This window comes from Stenella coeruleoalba, assembly GCF_951394435.1.
Source record: "Stenella coeruleoalba genome assembly, chromosome: 16".
NCBI lineage: Eukaryota > Metazoa > Chordata > Mammalia > Artiodactyla > Delphinidae > Stenella > Stenella coeruleoalba.
Window position 1 is genome coordinate 8,277,931 of NC_137162.1, and position 20,598 is coordinate 8,298,528.

The window sequence follows — 20,598 nt, forward strand, 5'->3', positions numbered from 1 at the left end:
CTGAAAGATGAACACAGAGTTTTCCAAGAACATAAGCTACTTTTTCAAAAGGTAGTGTGAGCTCCCTGCCCTGAAGACAGGAACCTGCTCATCGGATGAACGAAATGCGCCCTGTGACCGCCAGGACGTCAGCCGGAGGATGACTCCTCTTCTCTCCTCACCCAACAGGGTCCCTTCTCAGTCAGGAGCAGGGCTCCGCCCCTCTCCTCCCCGACACTTTACTCCTCGGAGCCCTGGGGACCTGGGTTCCTCATTCATAGTTCCTGAAATAGGATCATGGTCAGGTTGAGGAAAGGTCTGTCTGGCCGGTGGGGAACCCGTGTCTGATGTGGAGCCAGGGACGGGGTAGGGGTCAGGAGAGCTGGAGACTAGGCTTCGGGCTCTAATTTGCTTTAGGACCTTGGGCCGATCCTTTCTCATCGCGGGTCACGGTTCCCCAACCTGTAAAACGGCTCGAGCTTCCTTCTAGATGGAAACTCCTTCGAGTCTCTGGGGAAGCAGGCGCCCAGCTCTGGCCGGCTTCGGGAGTGCGGGCAAAGGGGGAGGTTTGGAGACAGTAGATGGGGTGGAGGGGGCTCCCGACACCCGGCTCCAAGGGCCCGCCACCGCGGGGTCGGCCGGAAGGGGAGGGAGGAGGGAAGGGCGGGGCCGGCCCCCCTGCGCCCGCCCCGCGTCTGGGCGCGCCCCTGCCCGCCCCGGCCCGGCCCAGCCCAACCCAGCCCAGCCCAGCCCAGCCCAGCCCGGAGAGCGGGTCACACGCGCCGCCGGCCGGCCGCCTGTCTCCGCGTCCCGTGCGCCCCGCTGTTGAGGCCGGCGCCCCTGCCCTGCGCCGCTGTCCGCGCCCGCCGCCCGCCCGGCGCTCCCGGCGACCGTGACCCTGCCCCGGGCGCGGGGAGGAGCGGGCATGGCCCGCCGGGGGGCAGCCGCGCTGGCGCTGGCTCTCGCGCTGCTGGCGGTGGCCCTGGCCGGGGCCGCGGCCCAGGGCGCAGCCGTCGAGGACCCCGACTACTACGTGCAAGAGATTTGGAGCCGGGAGCCTTACTACGCGCGCCTGGAGCCCGAGCCCTTCTCGCCGCCGCTGCCCGCGGGGCCCGGCGAGGAGGAGCGGAAGCTGCGCGCGTCCGAGCCCAGGGCGCCCAAGAAGGCGACCAAGCCCAAGAAAGCTCCCAAGAGGGAGAAGTTGGCTCCGGAGACGCCTCCGCCAGGTAAGTAACTTTCTGTGCTGCGCGGCCCGAGGGGGCGCCCGTGGCTGTGCGCCTGTCCCAGCGGTGGCCCGCCGGGTCTGAGGCGATCGCTGGCTTCGCAGTCCGTGTGTCTGGGATGAGAGACCGGTGAACCTCCCCATCGCTGCCCCCCACCCCCTTCCTAGCCACTGCACTGCGCATCCCGCGGGCCCCTCTGAGCGCCCTGGAACTTAAACCTGACCGGCGGTCCCCTCTCAGGTGGAGACAGACTGTGCAGTTGGGAAGCTGCCTGGGGAGCTGGTTCCAATGCCCCAAGTTTGAAATTTCCTGGGCAAAGGATCTTTCTGCCGGACACTTCTTCCTACTCTGCCTACTTTTTCAGTCTTCTCCCAGGGCGTTTTCTTGAGAATGAATTTCCTACTTGGCGATGTGACTAGTTGGTCTGTTTCGGCACCGTGGCCTTCTGGGGAGAGCTCAGCGGCGGGCCTTTCCCCAGGCAGGGTCCCCTCTCGGCCCCCTCCCTCCTGCTTTCTGTGGGTCCCTTGAATCCTCTGTCCAGTAGGGGCAGGATGGCAGAGCCTCTGTCGGGGAGCCTTGGGCTGCAGCTGGACTCCTGTGCCGGAGGAGGGGTTAGGGAAGCCCAGTGGCGCCTGAAGCCGGCCGTCTCTCCCAGGCTTCTCAGTTGCATCCCCACTTTCTGCCTGCCCCGTCTTGGGGAAATGACTTCCATTTAGTTTCTTACACTCCTTGAGAAGGGGGACTTTCTCTTCATTGTCCCAAATGTTCTTTGCTGAAATTGCAGAGGGCTGCGGTCCTAGTATTTAAAGATTGAGGCATGAGGCAGGATTGTGGCCAAATTCTCCGGCCTTGTAACGGCCTTCCTTGAAAGGAGATACATGCCAGTGGCACCATTACACAGCTCCTGGCATGAAAGGCATCACCTTTGTTTGGTTAAACTGTTCACAAGAGATAGCAGCGAGGCAGTGGGGAAGGAGTGGAGATGGCGGCCCAGAACTCTTGAGTGTGTCGGCCCATCTCAGCAGCTCCTTTGCACTTACCTGGAGGGGGAGTCCTGCCATATTTCAGTCTGTGGGCGACTCTGTACATCTGCAGGCAGTTCTGTGAGTTGTGTAACAGGAATAGGAGCTGGGAAAAGACACTCATATTTGTAGACCATCTGCTGCGACTTTATTAGGAGATTTACGGGCATCCGTCTCATTCATTCTTTCAGGGGCTCTGAGGGGTGGGTATTCTTGTGACTTGACAGATGAGGAAACTGAGGCTCTGACCACGTAGGCAAGCGGCTTAGGGTCACTCGTTGGCGTGGGAGATTTGAAAGCCCTTCTCCTGTGCTTTTAACTCAAGACCTTTTTTGTTTGGTAGTTTGAATCAGCTGGCATGTGTTTTTGTTTTTTTAGTATCTGCTACGTGGTTAGCACAGCGCTGGGCGTGGGTGGGAGAGGTGGGTGGGAGAGGTGGGTGGGAGACACATTTGTTAGGTTCTGGTATTTACTGGGGGGACGGCAAGGGGAGCATGGAAGGAGCCGCAGACTGAGAGTGTGAGGACTGCACTTAACGCCCGGGTCTGGGACTCAGCGCTCAGCTTCCCGGACCTCAGCATCTCTATCTGCCCAAGACGACTAGTGCCTGCTACCTTACTTGTCAGCTGTTTGATGAGCTTTTCAACAAAAGCTTGCAGTGTGTCAGCTCGTGGTTGTGCTAGCCCTTCTGTGAGTTCTTCATAATTCTGCAGGTCCTTACGGAGAACCTTTCCAACATCAGATGCTGGGTGAGGTCCTGGGGGGAGGGGAGCGCAAGACAGCCCCGGCCCCGCCCTCCTGGAAAGCACCAAAGTTGGCGGCTTGGAGAAGGTTATTGCAGGTGTGTTGAGGGCTGCATTGCTGATTCCCCAAAATAAAAACAGGGCCCTGGAAATTCCAGAGACTCAGCTTCTGGAGAGCTGCCTCCAGGCCTCCTGCCTGGAGTGTGTGTTTCTAATAAATTGTGTGGGGCTTTTCAGAGCTCCCCGACTCTGACAAACTAAGTGTAACCTTGGTCAAATACTTTCAAGTCTGTTCTCCCCATCCCGCCTTTTTTGGCACTTGACCACTGGAACCCTTTATCCTGGACCCCAAGTGGGGGAGCTTGGTTAAGACTGACTTTGATTAGGGGGGGTCAGTGATAGTTTGTGCAGTTAAATTGCAGTAAGAGGAGATGATTTTGCCCCCCTTAAGGCGTGGCTTGATATATGTATAGAAGCATTCGTTTCTGTTTGCTGTGAACTCTGGACTGGGTAGATAGTGCCTGCTACCTACCAGGCACTGTCTAGACACTGAGGTGGGAGTGAGAGGTAAGACTTAGAGAAGAAAAAGAAAGTGAAAGCATATGTAACTACTCATTGAAAAGTCTGTCATGTGCTTTGTCTTTGCAGGTGATGAAGTATTTTCCAGATAGCCGATATCTTGCATAAGGGCTGGGCTCAAGGGAAGATGGAAGGCAGATGTTCTGTGCGTCAGGGTCTAGGATGGAGTCTTGTCTGAATCCCATAGGGAGGTATACTTAAGGAGCCAAGGGCATTGGGGATTTGATCTTGGTGTGAGTTTGACTTGCCCCTTGACTGTTCTTTCATGCTACCACAGAAATGTGCAGTGGATGTCATGGGCTGACATTCTCCTGGAAGTGGCTTGGACAGCTGAATCCTTTGGTTAATTGAGAGCACTGCATTCTTCCACGAGTGGCTGACAGATTCCGGAGAAGTAGAGCTCTGATGTGCTGAATAGAGTGAAATCTTAAATTTTTTTTAAAGTTTTAATTTGGAAGTAATTATAGACTCACAGGAAATTGCAGAAATAGTGCAGAGAGATCCTGTATACCAGGGGTCCCCAGTACTGGTCTGTGGCCTGTTAGGAACCAGGTGGCATAGCAGGAGGTGAGCTGCGGGTGAGTGAGTGAAGCTCCATCTGTATTTACAGCCGCTCCCCATGGCTCACATTACCGCCTGAGCTCCACCTCCTGTCAGATCAGTGGCGGCATTGGATTCTCATAGGAGCTCGAACCCTGCTGTGAACTGCGCATGCGAGGGATCTAGATTGCGCGCTCCTTATGAGAATCTAACGCCTGATGATCTGAGGTGGAGCTGAGGCAGTGATGCTAGGGGAGCGGCTGCAGGTACAGATTGTCATTAGCAGAGACGTTTGACTGCACAGAGACCATAATAATCAGTTGCTTGCAGACTCATACCAAAACCCTATCAGTGAGTGGCAAGTGAAAACAAGCTCAGGGCTCCCACTGATTCTGCGTTATGGTGAGCTGTATAATTATTTCATTATATATTACAAGGTAATAATAATAGAAATAAAGTGCACAATAAATGTAATGCGCTTGAATCATCCCAAAACCATCCCCCCAGCCCCCGTCTGTGGAAGAATTGTCTTCCATGAAACTGGTCCCTGATGCCAAAAAGGTTGGGGACCGCTGCTGTATACTCTTTCCCCAGCTTCCCCCAATGATAACATCTTTTAGAACTACAGTACAGGATTTCTTAACCTTGGCAGTATTGACATTTTGGGGCCAATTGTGTGTGTGTGTGTGCGTGTGTGTGTGTCTGTGCGCGTGCGTGTGTCTCAGGGCGAAGGCTGTCTTGTGCATTGTAGGATGTTTAGTAGCATCCCTGGCCTTGACACACTAGATGCTGGTAGCGCCCTCCCCCAAGTTGTGACAACTAAAAATGTCTCTAGACATTGTCACCTGTCACCAGTGGGTTGAGAATCACTGCTATATACAATGTCAAAGTAGGAAATTGACATTGGTACAATACTTTTAACTTTTAGGTTACCTTCCCTGGTTTTCACATGCACTCGGGTGTGTGTGTGTGTGTGTGTGTGTGTGTGTGTGTGTGTGTGTGTGTGTGTGTTTCTCTGCATTGTCTCACATCTATGGATTCATGGAACCATCACCACCATCAGGATACAGAACTGTGAAATCCTTTTCTGTGGTGGACTGGGACTCAATATCATAAAATTTCTGAGGCCCTCATTGTGAACATCAGTAACTCCCAGAATTTTAGAACTTCAAGGAACCTAAGTGTTCATTGCATGCAAGTTCTTGTTTATTGCAAGATTCCGACAGTAGGCTGCTCGGTGTTAAAAAATGATTGAAGAAGACAATTTAGGTGATATAAACTTTTTTTTAACACTTTCATGAAATGGACAGTCTCCTTGTGGAGAATGGCAAAATGGGGCGGAAGGCAGGAAGCTTTTATAGGACAAAGAATAAAGAACAAGGAAGGAGAACATAGAAAATATCTGGTTGGCTGGGGTGTCACAGTCCACTTTGTTTGGGGTGAGAAGACCCAGAGTTGGCTTGGCGTTGGGGAACTGGCTAACTATTTCTGACTAAGGTTGTTAGGAATAGGAAGCTTATCTAAGTTTTGTTTCCTGATGCGGCACCCCGGGTAAGAGCAACTCCATCTTGGGCCTGGAAGTTTACTTTTTTTAAAAAATTATTTCTTTTATTTTTGGCTGTGTTGGGTCTTTGTTGCCACACCCGGGTTTTTCTCTAGTTGTGGCGAGCGGGGGCCACTCTTTGCCACAGTGCGCGGGCCTCTCACTGCAGTGGCCTCTCCTGCTGTGGAGCACGGGCTCCAGAGCGCAGCCTTAGCAGTTGTGGTGCATGGGCTTAGCTGTCTACGGCACGTGGGATCCTCCCAGACCAGGGCTCGAATCCTTGTCACCTGCATTGGCAGGCGAATTCCCAACCACTGCGCCACCAGGGAAGCCCCTGGAAGTTTACTTCAATGCCAGTCTTGGCTCACACGTTTCTACTGACGGGTGCACACCACCTTGCGAGGTTGCTTATCCATTGGATAAATAGTACTGATTGCTAGCATGTTCTTCTTCACAGGGACCTGGCAAGCTGCTTCTCTCTAATTCCATTTATTCAGCTGTTTCTAGCCAAATTCAATATTTTCTAGATCCCTGCAGTTGGAATGCTTTGAGGTCCAAAGAGTGAGTCTCCTGGCCCCAGTTTTCATCATCCCAGGGTGAAGAGTGAGATGACGGACCACATTCTGGGCGTGGGAGTAGATTTGGGGTGTACTTCTCATGTCATTTCCAAATTGATGGACTTGGTTTGGAGCCATACTCTTTGTAGAGAAAAAAATGGAACAGAGAAGTAAACCACAGTTATATAACTGATTTGCCTTTTCCCTCCCAAGTGGTAGGAAGAAACAACCAAGTTAATAAACAAGACTCTTAATAGGTGATTTGAAGATGTTTTGTTCTCCCCCCTCCACTGGGTTAGAAGTAGCCTTTAACTTCTGGGTTCCTGCTTGCTTATTGCTTTCTTCAAGGACTGGGAGCGCGCACCTCTGTTGGAATACACGCGTGATTGCCTTGCATCCATGGTTTTGGTCCACGGTCTTGAGTCCGTGGAATTCGCAGAGTGGGCAGCGATCCATGTTTGTTCGTATGTCTGTGCCCAGAATTGGAGAGTTTGCACTTTGTACTGTGTTGCCCCGGCTTGGGGGGGGAGGGGGGGAGGCGGGCGGGCGGCGATAATCAAAGAGTTGTTATTTGAGCATATTTGGTTATAAACAAAGCCCTTTCTGTTAAGCGCTGCCAGCTAGTTGCTGGAAAGAGCTTCACTTCTAAGCTTTTGCTGCAACACTCTTCAGGGCGTCTTGCAAGGTTTGGCCTTCAGATGGAAATGTCTTCTGCCGGGCAAAGCTGGCGTGTGAGGATTAGATGAATGTGTTTGTAAATATTTCACTATATACTTTAAAAGCAATCACAAGGCTATCAGCACGCCTAAACAATAACAAGAAATCTTTATATCATGGTATTATATGTTCTCTTGAAGAGTTAAATCCAAAGTGTTTGGTCCAACTCCCTACAAAATTCCAAGGGAAAGGACTTTTTATAAAAAAAGGTCTTCTCACATACATCAGCAAGCAGCTTTCTAAGACACCACCTCTGTTTCCAAAACGCTTTCCAAAGTCAGCTATTCGCGCTGGCACATCTCCTCTCGACTGTGCCCATGGTTCCAGAAACCAGGGTTTGTGCGTGGATAATGAAGGGACAGACACTTGCGTGTTTGGGGAAGCTGGGTTGGATGCTGTGGTTCTTGAAAATAGCCACCGCGTTTCCTGCGTGCCCCGGGCATCCCTGGCTGCCAGACCTCACGGTGGATGGTGGCTTCAGTCCCGTGGCAACAGCAGCCTGGGCTCTGGAACCTGGCCACGCCACGCGGCATGCGAGATCTTAGTTCCTGACCCCGTGCGCCCCGCAGTGGAAGCGTGGAGTCTTAACCACTGGACTGCCAGGGAAGTCCCTTGGAACCTGGATTTTTGAGGTGGGGGTCTCCGCTGGATGTCTGAGGTGGCCAGGGAGCCTGAGCTCTCAGGCTTTGTACCTCCAGCAATGGCTCTGCCTTCTGTGGCCTTCTGAGGTCCCTGCCCCCATCACTGCTTTTCTGGGATCATGAAACCCATAAAACTGGGGTGGCTTTGGATGGCTACGGGAAGGGCTAGTGTTTGTAACTGGCTGGGATCCCATCGACGACTGATCTGGGTATCGTAGGATGGTCAGAGCCACACAAGACACTTTCAAATGTTCATTTAAGACTTTTCATTTAAGACTCTAGATTTTTATGGAATACTTGATCCATGAGAGGCACATGGAAGGGTTTGGCATAGTTTTTTTTTTTTTTTTTTTTTTTTTTTTTTGCGGTACGTGGGCCTCTCACTGTTGTGGCCTCTCCTGTTGCAGAGCACAGGCTCCAGACACGCAGACTCCACGGCATGTGGGATCTTCCCAGACCGGGGCACGAACCCATGTCCCCTGCATCGGTAGGCGGACTCTCAACCACTGCGCCACCAGGGAAGCCCTGGCATAGTTTTTTCAGGATTCAGAGAGATTCAAAGTCTGGCTCTGCCACTCATGGGCACGTATGACATCTTCACGCCTCGAATTCCTCACTGTGACGGGGAAAGATAATGATAATAAGCTTCCCAAGGTGGTGTGAGGTTAGAAGGTCGATGCACAGCCTCGCAGTCTTTCGAGGGACAGGTCGGAGGCAGCTCCTACCCAGTGTCCTCAGGTCCCCCAGCTACGTTGAGTCCTGATGGGTCCCGCTTAGCAGTGCAGCCCTGGTTATTGGCGTTTCCTTCGCTGAGTCTCACTCCCTCCACTTCTTCCTTTGTGCTTCGTGAAATCACCTCTCACGTTCGCTCCGGCCTCCAAGGCCTTGTCTCAGGCTGGTTCCAGGCAGAACCCAAACAGAGACCAGCAAGTCCCAGCAGTGCCCCCTGCAGGGCTGGCACACCCCACCTGCTGTGGTTACCGGGGTATCTCTTTAAAGGCTAAGGGCTTCGTGCTTGGTTGCAGGTCAGGAAGGTGACTGCTGCTGCACAGAGGCTGGGCGTGGCTCTCCCTTCTGCCCTGGGGACCCGGGTGGAGGTCAAGTCTTCTGCACAGGAGGCCAGCCCAGAGGAGGACACGGTCTGATCAGCTAGTTTCCCGGGGAAGACACAGCCAAGCAGGAGCAGGGGAGGGCTTTTGATTGATTGATTGACGGGCTGATGGATCGATTGACTTTGATCCAGCCCTGCTAAAAAAGTACTTAGAAAACTGCACTGGTGCTTCCATCTCCAGCCCAGACCATTCAGGTCACTGATTAACGGAAGCAGGCACGTCCTTCAGCCACTCAGCCCCTTTTTTTCAGGCTGCACCCGATCCCTGGGAAACCTCCTTCTGCCAGGAGCTTGACGGTCTCAGATTTGGGAACTCGATAAGGACACAGGCTGTCCCCTCCCTGTGTCATGATCCTTTTCTTGCTAACACACACAGGGAGCACGAGTTTCTGATTTTTTTTTTTTTTTTTTTTTTTTGGCTGCTCTGCACAGCCCGCGGGATCTCAGTTCCCCGACCAGGGATCAAACCCACGCCACCTACAGTGGAAACCTGGAGTCTTAACCACTGGACTGCCAGGGAAGTCCCGGGAGCACAGGTTTCTAACTGCTTTTGTTTCGGCTTTTCACGTTTGCCTGCAAGGTCCTCCTTGGTCCCATGGTGTTTGAGAAAAGCGCAATTATTGTCTGTCCCGGTGCCGCGAGGCTGCCTCTCTGGGGAGCTCCCGAGAACCTGCAGTGGCTTGGTTTCTCGCATCCTTCCTCCTCACGCGGGTTCCTTCACAGGAGCCAGGCAAGGAGCTTAGGGCGGGGCTGCGTCCTTCACAAGAGGGAGCGCAGGTGCCATAGGGCTGGAATTTCTTGGGAAAATGCACATATGCAGCAAAGAATTTTTTCGGATTCTGGGGTTGCTACTGTAAGCTCCTCGTATAGAGAGGGGAAAAAATAGTTTCCCGTCAATCAAGGAGTGTGATATTTATCACCATGGACCAGAATAGAATGTGTGGCCTGCATCGGCAATTCAGTTTGCTACTTTTAAGGAACTCAGTTTTGTCACGCAGCCCAGATGGAGATGTTGATTTGGTCCTGGTTCCTTCTCTGTGCATTATTTCCACTTCACTCTTTCTGTCATCCGTACAGACCATATGCTGCCTTTCTTGCTGTACGAGAAGAAGGGGCAGGGAAGGGCCTAGGCCTGGCGTCAGGCTCCTGCTCTGCTGCCCCTGTCTGTCAGTGACCTCGGGTGGGTCTCTTCTCCTCCGGGCCTCCGTGTCCCCCTCTGTAGAATAATGTTCGTAGCAAGCTTCCTGCCCTCGACGGGTATTTGCCAAGATTGAATGTTTTAATCTATGTGAAAATGCCTTGTAAATTGTGCTCCACGTGTTGGCTGTTACTCTTCCAGCACCTGGGATGGTGCTTTGTGACGGTCGGGACTTGGGACCAACAGGAAGGGTGAGGAGGTGGAGGCTGTCTTTTATTCAGAGGTCACTGCAGGTCAGGCACGGCCCTCAGTGCTTTGATGTATGTCATCTCTTTCCTCTCCGTAACTTCCACCGAGGCAGGTACCGTGTCTCCTTATTTCACTGATGAGGGGAATTAGCATAGAGGGGTGAGGTGGGTCCCCCGAGGCCACACATGGTCGGTGCAGTGGCAGAACCTGGCCGCCTGGGGCTGGAACCAGATTTGTAGGTACATGTCCTGGAAGTGAGTCTTCCCTAGAGAAGGTGGCAGGTGCCCTGCCTGTTTTCTCGGTCCCTTTGCCACTCCCTGCAGGGAATCTGTTCCCCACATGTTGGTCTCAGGGGTGATAGCACATCTGCCTCACATCTGGGCCATTATTGGATTCCCAGAGCTGAGTACGGGGCGTGGGTCCAGCCCAGGGGAGTGAGGCTGAGGGTGTGCGTGGGGCTGTGTCCTCTGACTCTGTCTCCCATGCTGCCCGTGGAGGCCCCGTAGAGGTTCCCCAGGCAGAGGGAAGGCCTGCAATGAATGGCTGGCTTCCAGGGAGGGGTTGGATGGCTTTTTCCTCTCATGTTTTGTAAAACTTTTTCTTCCCTTAACATATTATCTTTCTGCCAAATCAGACGCTTGATTCTCAAAAGTTGTGGCACCCAATTTTCCAAACAATCAAGATCTTTACAGACCCTCGATCAGGCTCTTTCAGAAGAAGTCATCTTTGGAGGTCACCGGGCTGGCATTCCTACCCACAAAAACGGGACAGATGCCGAGGTGACGTTAGGCTGATGTCATCAGCTGCACTCAGGTTGGCGGTCTTCCTCCTCTGGCCTTTCTGAATGTTTTGGTTTATTGATTTCCTTGACCAGAGGAGAACATTTAATTTTGTGATTTTTTTTTTTTTTTTTTTAGCTTACATGAAAAATGAAAGATATGCCCAGCAGGTATCACCCAAGAATATGATAGAGAGGGGATTGCCTGTGGCTGGGCCCAGTGCACCCTTGAATTTTTTGAGGATTTAAGGTTTTCTTGATAAATATCTTTTTTTTTTTTTTTTTTTAGTGACTCTAGAACTATCTGAAATGATTTCATTAATTGGCACAATCCACTAGATGTTTTTGGTATTTCAACTTGCTTTTTAAAATCCAAACTAAGTATCTTTCTCCATAGACCTTCCCTTCCTCCTGTTGTTGTCTCATTGGTCACCCACTGACTCACGGTCATTCATGATCAGTTGTTCCTCAAAGACTTAACCAGACTCTGGAGGGAGAGCAATGAGCAAAACCAGACACAGTTCCCGCCCCCGTGAACAGAACAACATATTTACGTGTGTTTGATAATGTTACACAGGACGGGTGTGCAGAGCCATAGTGGGGGCTGCTGACACCACACCCAGGTCCTCGTTTCCCACTGGCACACCCATCCCACAGCTGCTGGGGCTTGGCTGTGATGGCTCACAGCTGCTCCCCTCTCTGGAGCACGATCCTTGGAAGGAGACAACTCCCACCACCCCACACACACCCCTCCCCCACAGTCTGTAGCCAGAGCCAAACCAGCATAGGAAAAGGTGGCCCCTTATCTCAAGGTGGGGCAACACTGCGTGCAGTTCCAGCTCCAGAGCTCCCCATGGGATCAGGCTGAGTTAGGCTCTGCCTGGGGACACAGCCTAGCTTAGCTCCTTCCTCTGCCTCATCTTGCTTCCTCCCTTCTCTTCTCCTTGGAGCCCTCCCTCAGTACATCACCTGCACCAAACCCCTGCCTCAGGCTCCACACAGAGGCAACTTGACCAAAGACAGGTGCTCTCAGAGCCCATCCAAGGAGACATTGATGTAGGTGGGGAGTTCAGGAAAACCATCTCAAAGAGGGCGTGGCTGAGCTTGGATCTGCAAGAGCAACAGGAGTTAAGTAGATAGAGAGTGAATGGAAGGATGTTGCAGGACGAGGCACAGCACATGCCGAGTTCTGGTGGGCAGGAAATATGAACTGCAGCCTGAGAGGAAGCCAGTGTCTGTGGCGCAGAGAGAGTCCAGTGTGAGAGGAAGCTGGACGGGCCAGCGAGGCGCGAGCAGGCAGACTCCCTGGGCTCCAGGAAGGAGTCCCTCCAGCATCATCACACCTCCAGGTACCCAGCCGGGGCCTTGGAGAGTTAGGTGGGAGGAGCCCAGCATGGTAGGAAATCGTGCCCCGGGGTCAGAGGTCTGGAGTTCCAGCTCCATTTTATCAATTAGACATGGTGTCACTTTTGGGGCCCCAGGGAGGGTCAGAGGTACTCTGCAGGACGTTTTGCGGTCTCAGAACAGTAACCACCTGCAAGTGTGCATTGTTTTTATTAGGAGTGGTTATTCCCCTGGGTGCTCACAATAACACACTTCCTTTCCTTTAACCACCGGCCCCTCAGAGTCCAAGGTGCCTTCACTGGGGTCCGGGAAGGCAGAGGGTAGAGACGGCTGCTTTGCAGGAGAAGACGGCTGAGTCTTCACCAGCCTGGGATGATTCTGACATATGTGACAGTAAAGGCATCTCTCTCTCTCTCTCTCTCTCTTTTCTTTTTAGGTAAAAAGAGCAACAGAAAAGGCATGAAAACCAAGAGCTCTGAGAAGGCTGCCGGTGATGACCACAGGGTCCCTGTGGCCCGTGAGGCTGTCAGAGAGGGTGAGTGAGGCCCCTGCTTCATCACCAGCCCTGGGAGGGCGCAGGCCCCGGCGCAGCAGCCGAGTCCTGAGCACGGGTCTGCCTGGGGTCTGCTGCCCCTTCTGCACCGTCCATACGGGGGTGAGAACACTCACAGGCTGTCTCTTCTGCTTCGCACAGTAACTCACAGCCATATTTTCTCATCAGCTTGACTAAGGTCATTTCCGAATTTCCTGGAGCGCTTGCCTTCCCTGCCCTTCCCCCTCCCCCCTCGAAGACAACATCATTTCCTTTCTTGTGGGGCCTCGTAGCTGCCCACAGCCTTGTATGTGCATTTCTTGTCTCCCAACCGAACCCAGGGCCTCCAGTGGCAGAGGTCGAGTCTTCTACTTCCAAAGCATGTAATGCTAGGCCTGGCATTTTACAATCATGTAAAAATATTGGTCCTTTAATTACTTACCTTAGGATGGTCAAAGCCATTAGTTCTAGACTTATGGACAAACTCTGGCCCACTAGTTAGAGCTATAACTATTATTACTAACTATTACAATTACCTTTATCGTTATCTCTCTTACTCTAAAGTATGGTATCTAGGATGACATTTGTGCTGATATTAGTAATAGTGAACGTGTATTACGCACTTACGCTCTCAGCAATTGCCAAGCACTGGGCCTCATACTTCACGGCTCCTGATGTCCCTCTGAGTATCGTGGATATTATCGTTGTCATCGTCGCCCTCACAGATGAGGAAAATGAGACTCAGTAATACGGATCATTTGCCTACCGTTATGCAGTTTGCAAGTTGTAAAACAGGGATTTGAACCCAGGATTTGCTGGTTTCTGCTCAGCTGCTTGAAATAAATAGAGCAGTTCACAAATTTGAGGCAGGATCCGATTTCAGTTGCCGCGTGAGCCCATAAACCGTGTAACAGAGTTGATTGTCACAAAGGGAATTGTGTGTTCCCTTAGGCAGAGTGTAATGATCTGGGGCTGTGTTTCTAACCAAGAACTTGCCATCAGAGAAATCATAGGTATGACTAGCGGTGCCTCCTAAAACAGAAACAGAAGTTCCTTCTGTTTGCAGTGAACTTCTGCAATCACTTAGTAACGAGAATTCTCTTCCACCGTAAAGTGGGCAGGTGTGCACTGGACACATTGCCCCTGGGAGGGCCCAGCATATCAGGACGGTGTGTGGAGGACCCAAGGGGTGCTAAGGCTGTGTTCCTGCCGGTTCACCCTGAGAGTGTGGGCCTTTGGGGTTTCAACTAAATGGGTGGTAGTGAGACTCCCACCTTGAGTGGGCCTCGGCCATGACTCTTTGTCCCGTTGCCCCAGCAGGCTGAGGAAACACCAGCTGTTTCTCAGGATCACAGGTCGCAGGGCTAAAGCGGCTTCCAGTCTGGCCTCACCTCTCTGGGTTCTGCTGCTCTCAGATCTGGGCCAGAGGGTTCTTTCTTGTCTTGTTAATTCTTAGATGCTTTCAAACGTATTTTAAAAATAGTTTTTCCAGTTTTGTTAGTAGCTTTAGCACAAGGGCCGGTTTGAGTTATCTTACTTCTCCATTACCAGAATTGGAAGTTGGTACAATTTTGAAAGGCATTTTCGCAGAGGTTTTTCAAGGCCCATTTCTGTACCCACGTGTGTATGCACGTACACCGTGAAGTCCGCACTTACCTCCTGATCTGCCACACGAACCTTCTCCTTCCCCACCCTGACCCGCTCAGGATTGTTCCCCCGCCCTTCACCTCAGAGCCCTGTCTCAACAGTTGGGACCCCTGGTCCCCAAGGCAGCCATTCTGGCTGATCCTTTGAGCGCCCTGGACGTGATTTTGGCCTGTGAGCCTTGTTCACATTGCTCTTCTATTAAAACAGAATTGAGGGCAACCCTGGGGTGGGGGGAAGAGAAGCTGTGTGGGCCCTGGTATGCAAATACGGGAGGGAGAGAGATGGTGAGGAGGCGAGGTCAAGGCGAGGTCAAGTGCAGGAGGCAGGCGGCGCAGCAGTTAGGAACACTGGTCTGGACCAGGAGGAGACACCTGCGGGTGGCGCTGGGCAGAACAGGGCCTCGGATGGACAGCTGGGCGGGCTCAGGACCCCGCATCCATCATTCTCTCAGCATCTCCTCTGATCGAGCTGGGGGCCTCGCTGGAGATGGGGCAGAGTGAAGGGGCGGGGAGGGTGGCTGTCACTTACACTGTGTCCAAGGCGACAGGTGGACCAGATGTCACCTGCTTCATTTTCAGGGCGGTGGGTAGTACAGATATTAACCACACCGAGTTATGGGAGTGACTGGCATCAAAGGGCTCCTGTTAGATGTGGATTTGAAACTGCACAACCCAGATTGGGACTTGAACCCACTGTCTTTTAATTGAGATGACAGACCTGGTCTCTGGACTTAATGAAGCCCAGGTTCTTGATGTCTCATTGCAGAAAGAATTCAGCGAGGGACAAAGTGATAGGTAAGAAGTGGATTTAGAGAGACACATTTCAGAGACAGAATGTGGTCTGTCTCAAAAGGCGAGAAGGGCTTTGAGAGGAACACATTCCACAGACAGAGTGTGGGCCATCTCAGAAGGCGAGATGCCCCAAAATAATGGGGTGGTTAGTTTTTATGGGCTGCGTAATTTCATAGGCCAATGAGTGGGAGGATTATTCCAACTTTGGGGAAGGGGTGGGGATTTCCAGGAATTGGGCCACCGCCCACTTTTTGGCCTTTTATGGTTGGCCTCGTAACTGTCATGATGCCTGTAGGTGTGTCATTTAGCAGCTAATATATTACAGGGAGCGTATGATGAGGCTCAAGGTCTACTAGAAGTCGAATCTTCTGGGCCCACTGGAAGTCGAATCTTCGGCCATCTTGGACCTAGTTGGTTCTAACTAGTTTTTGTCGTGTCCCCAGTGGTTATGTCATTCTTTTTTTTTTTTTTTGCGGTACACGGGCCTCTCACTGTTGTGGCCTCACCCGTTGTGGAGCACAGGCTCCGGACGCGCAGGCTCAGTGGCCATGGCTCACGAGCCCAGCTGCTCCGCGGTATGTGGGATCTTCCCGGACCAGGGCATGAACCGGCGTCCCCTGCATCGGCAGGCGGCCTCTCAGCCACTGCGCCACGAGGGAGGCCCCGGTGATGTCATTCTTTTAAAGGTTGTGCCCCGTCCCCTTCCCTCCTGTTTCAGACTCACCCTGAGAGAATCTTAGCTTTAAGGGAGAGATTATGTACATGGCTGTCACCATGACTAAGGATCAGTGTCAGCTGTGGCGAGTCTCCAAAATACATCTTGGATATTGTTCTGTAATAGCATATGCGGTGGTTGAATCATTGGTGTAGTTCTTCCCCTCTCCCTATATGTACAGCCTTTGCCATATGCCTTCTCAGTTGCCTTCACAAAGGTGAAAACCCCTTGACTTTGGGCTGGTCCATGTGCCTAGGTGAGGCCAATAGAATAAGGTGAACTGACAAGGTGCCAGTTCTGTGCTGAGGGACTTTGTTTGTTTCCATTTGCTCCTTGCACCCTGCCATCTCCATGAGAAGAATGCATGCATCTAGACCACTGGTCCAAGGAGCCTGGGAGATGAGTGAAGCAGATATGGGCCCGATCTGCAGCCTGGAGCCACCAGCTGAGCCCAGCTGATCTGTAGACAACTAAGGAATAAGTGCCACTGAGAGTTTGTGGTGTTTTGTTACACAGCAATAGCTGACAAATACAGTGAAGATGAAAACCCTCATTTTTTAAAACGTTGCATCGTGTTCTGTCGAATGGATGTTGTATAATTTATTTAACCTCTTAAGTGAAGGACGTTTAGGTTGTCTCCAATATTTTGCTGCTGTAAAGAGTATCGCAGTGAGCTTAGCGTATACCCTGTCACTTACCATGCACTGGTTGCAGAATAACTCCCTGCTTGCCATTCAGAGCCCACCATGATTTGACTTATCTCTGGCCTCTGCCTCCCTTTTTTTCCAACCAGACAGGATCTTGTTTCTCAGACACGCCCTGTGCGAAAAGCTCACTCACGTGTTTCCTCCGAAGGGAACTGGGCAAGCGTCTCAGTTGGTGATGCAGAGGTAGCTTTGGGGTCAGGCTCTACCCTCGCTGGCTGTGACGCTCCGGGCAAGTTACTGTCTCTGTGACTCAGTTTCCTCATCTGTAAAGAGGGGATAATATGTCTTTTATAGGGTTTTTGGAGATGAAATAATGTGTGCAGAGTGGAGTGTACACAGTAAGCTGTCAGCAAACATTAGCTGTGATTTGTATTTGCTGTCTTGGGACTTTCCATGCCTTAGTTACAGGAGTTGGCAGATAGCTTTAAAGGATCAGATCGTAAATATTACACGCCTTATGGGCCAACATGCAAAGTTGAGCGTATTATGTTGGTACTTAAATAACCATTAAAAAATGTAAAAACGGTTCTTTATCTCATGGGCCCTACAGACACAGATGGTGGGCTGGGTTTGGCCCTCACTTGGGCTGTAGCTTGCTGGCTTCTGCCTTAGAACTTGATGGTTCTCTCGGAAGCCTGCCCTGGTCACCTGTCCTTCGCTTTCCTGTATCTCTTCCTCATGTTCCTGGTCCTCTCCTCTCTCACATCCAGTGATTCCTGCGCACAGCTTTTCTGACATGGGAGGCTAGGTATGTTTATGAGCAGAGGCTCCCTGTGTGATTCACGTCAGGAAATGCCCAGCGTAGGTAGCCGCGGTACTTGACCAGAATAACAAACCTGTTCATCGCGCACCCGCGCTGTCGGCACTAGTGTTCTGGGGTGGAGATCGGGTGTTCCATGCGTGTTGAGGTGGATTCTCCATGGCCCAGATCAGCAGAACTGGGCCTCCACAGGAAGCGCTCTTTGATCTGTAGGAAAGAAGCTTAATTTCCTGCCATCATGGAAATAGGGTGGTTTCCCAAAGCAGTACGTGTCGGTGAATGGGGTGCCCTCAGCACTCTGCCTCGTGTTGGGCTGGGTGAGATTTGAGGCCTCTACCAGGTACGGTGCTTGGGGATTGACCTACCTTGTGTGTGTGTGTGTGTGTGTGTGTGTGTGTGTGTGTGTGTGCGCGTGTGTGAAACTCGAGGGTTTTCCTTTGTATCACAGACAGTTTGGCTTCCGTCTTTTCATCCAAGCCCTTGCTGTGAGCCTTGCCCCTTGTTGCAGGGCCAGATGGCCCTCGGAGGCTCAGCTTGGTCGTCCCCTAGATGTCTGGCACAGCTGTGGAGGGCAGTAGAGTGAGTCCCAGTTTCCTGATTTGGGAGGAGACGGGGCCGACATGGTCTCAGCTACCCTGGAATATGCTGTAATAAAGGATCACATCTGTATTTCGGATTCCTTTGGAAGTGAGAGGGGAGGCGAGGGGTGGCAGTTGGACAGAATCACACCACCCTCTTGGACAAACCTTGGTTGGGAAGCCTAAACGATGTGGACACTGGAAAACCCGGGGCTCCTCCATCCTTGCTACTTCTTCCACTTTCAGCTCCATCTCAAACATGTCTAAAAAGTTCTTCAATCTCTAAAATGAAACCTGTGTCCCTTGAGGTCTTTCTAGCCTCTTGCACTTTAGAGAGATTTATTTTTTCCTCCAGTGGTTTTGCCATGGCAGGGTCTTCACTGGGTCAGATCAGGGGCCCTGGGCTCACGCTGTCTGCAGTTGACGGCACACTGAGTGTGTTGATTGACACCGTGTGGGCAGCCCAGGGCCATGGGCTTCAGAGCCTCAGTCTGAAACCAGAGCCACAGTGGACTTGCCGGCCTAGAAATATCTCCCAGACAAGGGGTCAGGGAACAGAGCTCTGATGTGTCAGTAGCACTGGTTTGGTGGCACTAAAAGGTTCCATTCATTTCTATCACCCAGTTGACTCCAGCTGTGGTTCTCGGTGACCAAGATCACACTAGTCCATCATTGGAGGAGGGATTCCAGTGCTGAAGCTCCTGTGAAGCCTCATGACCAAGGCCACAGCACACGTGCTCTTGTCGCTCTTGGAGTTTTGTTCTTGTGACACTGTCAGCCTTCATTCCATCTTCTCAAACCTTCTGTGTAAGACCGTCTTTATTCTACATTGCTGACTCTGGATGGATTTAGCAGAAAACCCAATTCACCTTGTCACATGCTAAAACTTAAAAAAAAAATTTAACCCACTTGAAGTGGAAGTTGTTTTAAAATTGATTTCTTTACTGCTTTGTTAGACATTCTGAACTATGAAAATAGTGAATGCGCCTTGTAGAATATTTGGAAGATACAGAAAAACGCAAAGAAGAAAATGAAAGGAATCCACAGTCTTATCTTCCAGAGATTATAACCATGGTCGACATTTTGGAGTGTGTCTCTCCAATCTTTCCTCTCCGCGCGCGCGCGTGTGTGTGTACAAGAACAACATCACAGGTCTGTGTATAGATCACACACACGCTTTTTGCAAAATTGAACTAGTCTTATTTTGTAACCTTCTATTCTCATTTAATATGCTGTTACTTTCTCATCATAAAATATTCTTTTACAACATTACATAACATTATTTTCCATTTTATGATGGTTTCCTAACTGTTACTGTGTTTTTTAATGTTCACGTTGTTTCCAGTTCTTCCCTGATGTGGGCAGTTCTGCTGTGCACCCTGGTGTCCGTGGCTTTGCTCACCTACTCCTTGGGCTTGTTTCCTTGAGGAGGAACTGCACAGATGTGATCCCTGTCTTCCAGAAAAGTTTATACCAACTTGTACTTTTATCAGCTTTTACCCACTTTCTATTAGTGTGTGTGTGTGTGTGTGTGTGTGTGTGTGTGTGTGTGTATTGATTTATAAGAGCTCTTTATGTATGAAGGACAGGGCCCCTCTATTGATACATTGCAATACAGTGCATTGAAGAACTCTGAAAGCAAACTGATTGGAGATCAAAACCCAGTCCTTGGCTCACTAGCTGTATGACCTTGGGCATGATGTTTAACCTCTTTTTTCCTCAATTTTCTCAAATATAAAAGGGGGCTAATACTTGGACATGCCCATAGGATTGGGATAAGTATTAAATAAGATTACTTGAACGAAGCACAAGTGGCTGACACATGGTAAATTCTCAATAAGGGTTACTATTACCTTATTAGGTCCCATTGAATGAGCTTCCTATCAGTCATTCACTGGGGCACTGGCCATCTTTCTTCTGATAGAGGCTGAGTTGGAAGATGTGTCTTGGCATGAGAACCAGATGGGTGCGAATGAACCCCAAGAGGTGCAGGCATCCCCACTCCCAGCTGTATGTGGCTCTAGACCAGGGCATTGCTCCCCCGAGAGGAGTAGAGCCCATGCGGAAAAGTGGAACCATGCTCTCCGAGGGCATCCTGCTTCCAAGAGGAGGAGGGGAGGGCAGAGCTGAACTATACACACCATTTATCGGTGCCTGTGTACCAGTCAGACAGGTTACCCCAAGGGCAGAGTGAGTCAGGTGGCAGAGAGAGGTATGGAACTCCCCTCAGGAACATCCCTCCTCATGGAAGCCAGGAGCGAAGAAGTGTTCCCTTTAGCATATGCCTACAAGTTTAAAATTGTTTCATCTTCCTGGAGAATTGTGGGTTTTTTTTTTTTCCTACTGTGTATTAACTTTCTTTATGACTAATACTACTTTTTGACTTAAAAAATCTATTTTATGTGACATTAAAGAAGCTATATAGTGGGCTTCCCTGGTGGCGCAGTGGTTGAGAGTCCGCCTGCCGATGCAGGAGACACGGGTTCGTGCCCCGGTCCGGGAAGATCCCACATACCGCGGAGCGGCTGGGCCCGTGAGCCATGGCTGCTGAGCCCGCGCGTCCGGAGCCTGTGCTCCGCAACGGGCGAGGCCACAACAGTGAGAGGCCCGCGTACCACAAAAAAAAAAAAAAAAAGTCATAAAGACATTTTATACTACTTTCTAATTCCTTTTTTCTCTTTCTCATTTAGGTTTTTATATGTTA

The 20,598-nt window shown here is 51.1% G+C and overlaps 1 protein-coding gene across 2 annotated transcripts in view; it reads left to right on the top strand.

The window, feature by feature from the left end:
* The first annotated feature begins 776 nt into the window (after positions 1 to 776).
* The window catches only part of CPXM2 (carboxypeptidase X, M14 family member 2), a 121,546-nt gene continuing 101,724 nt past the window's right edge, over positions 777 to 20,598 (top strand). For both annotated transcript variants that reach the window (XM_079900035.1, XM_079900036.1), the window contains exons 1-2: positions 777 to 1,205; positions 12,601 to 12,699. In XM_079900035.1, the coding sequence (XP_079756161.1) occupies positions 905 to 1,205; positions 12,601 to 12,699 (400 nt within the window). In that variant the 5' untranslated portion in view covers positions 777 to 904. The remainder of the gene's footprint in view (positions 1,206 to 12,600; positions 12,700 to 20,598) is intronic.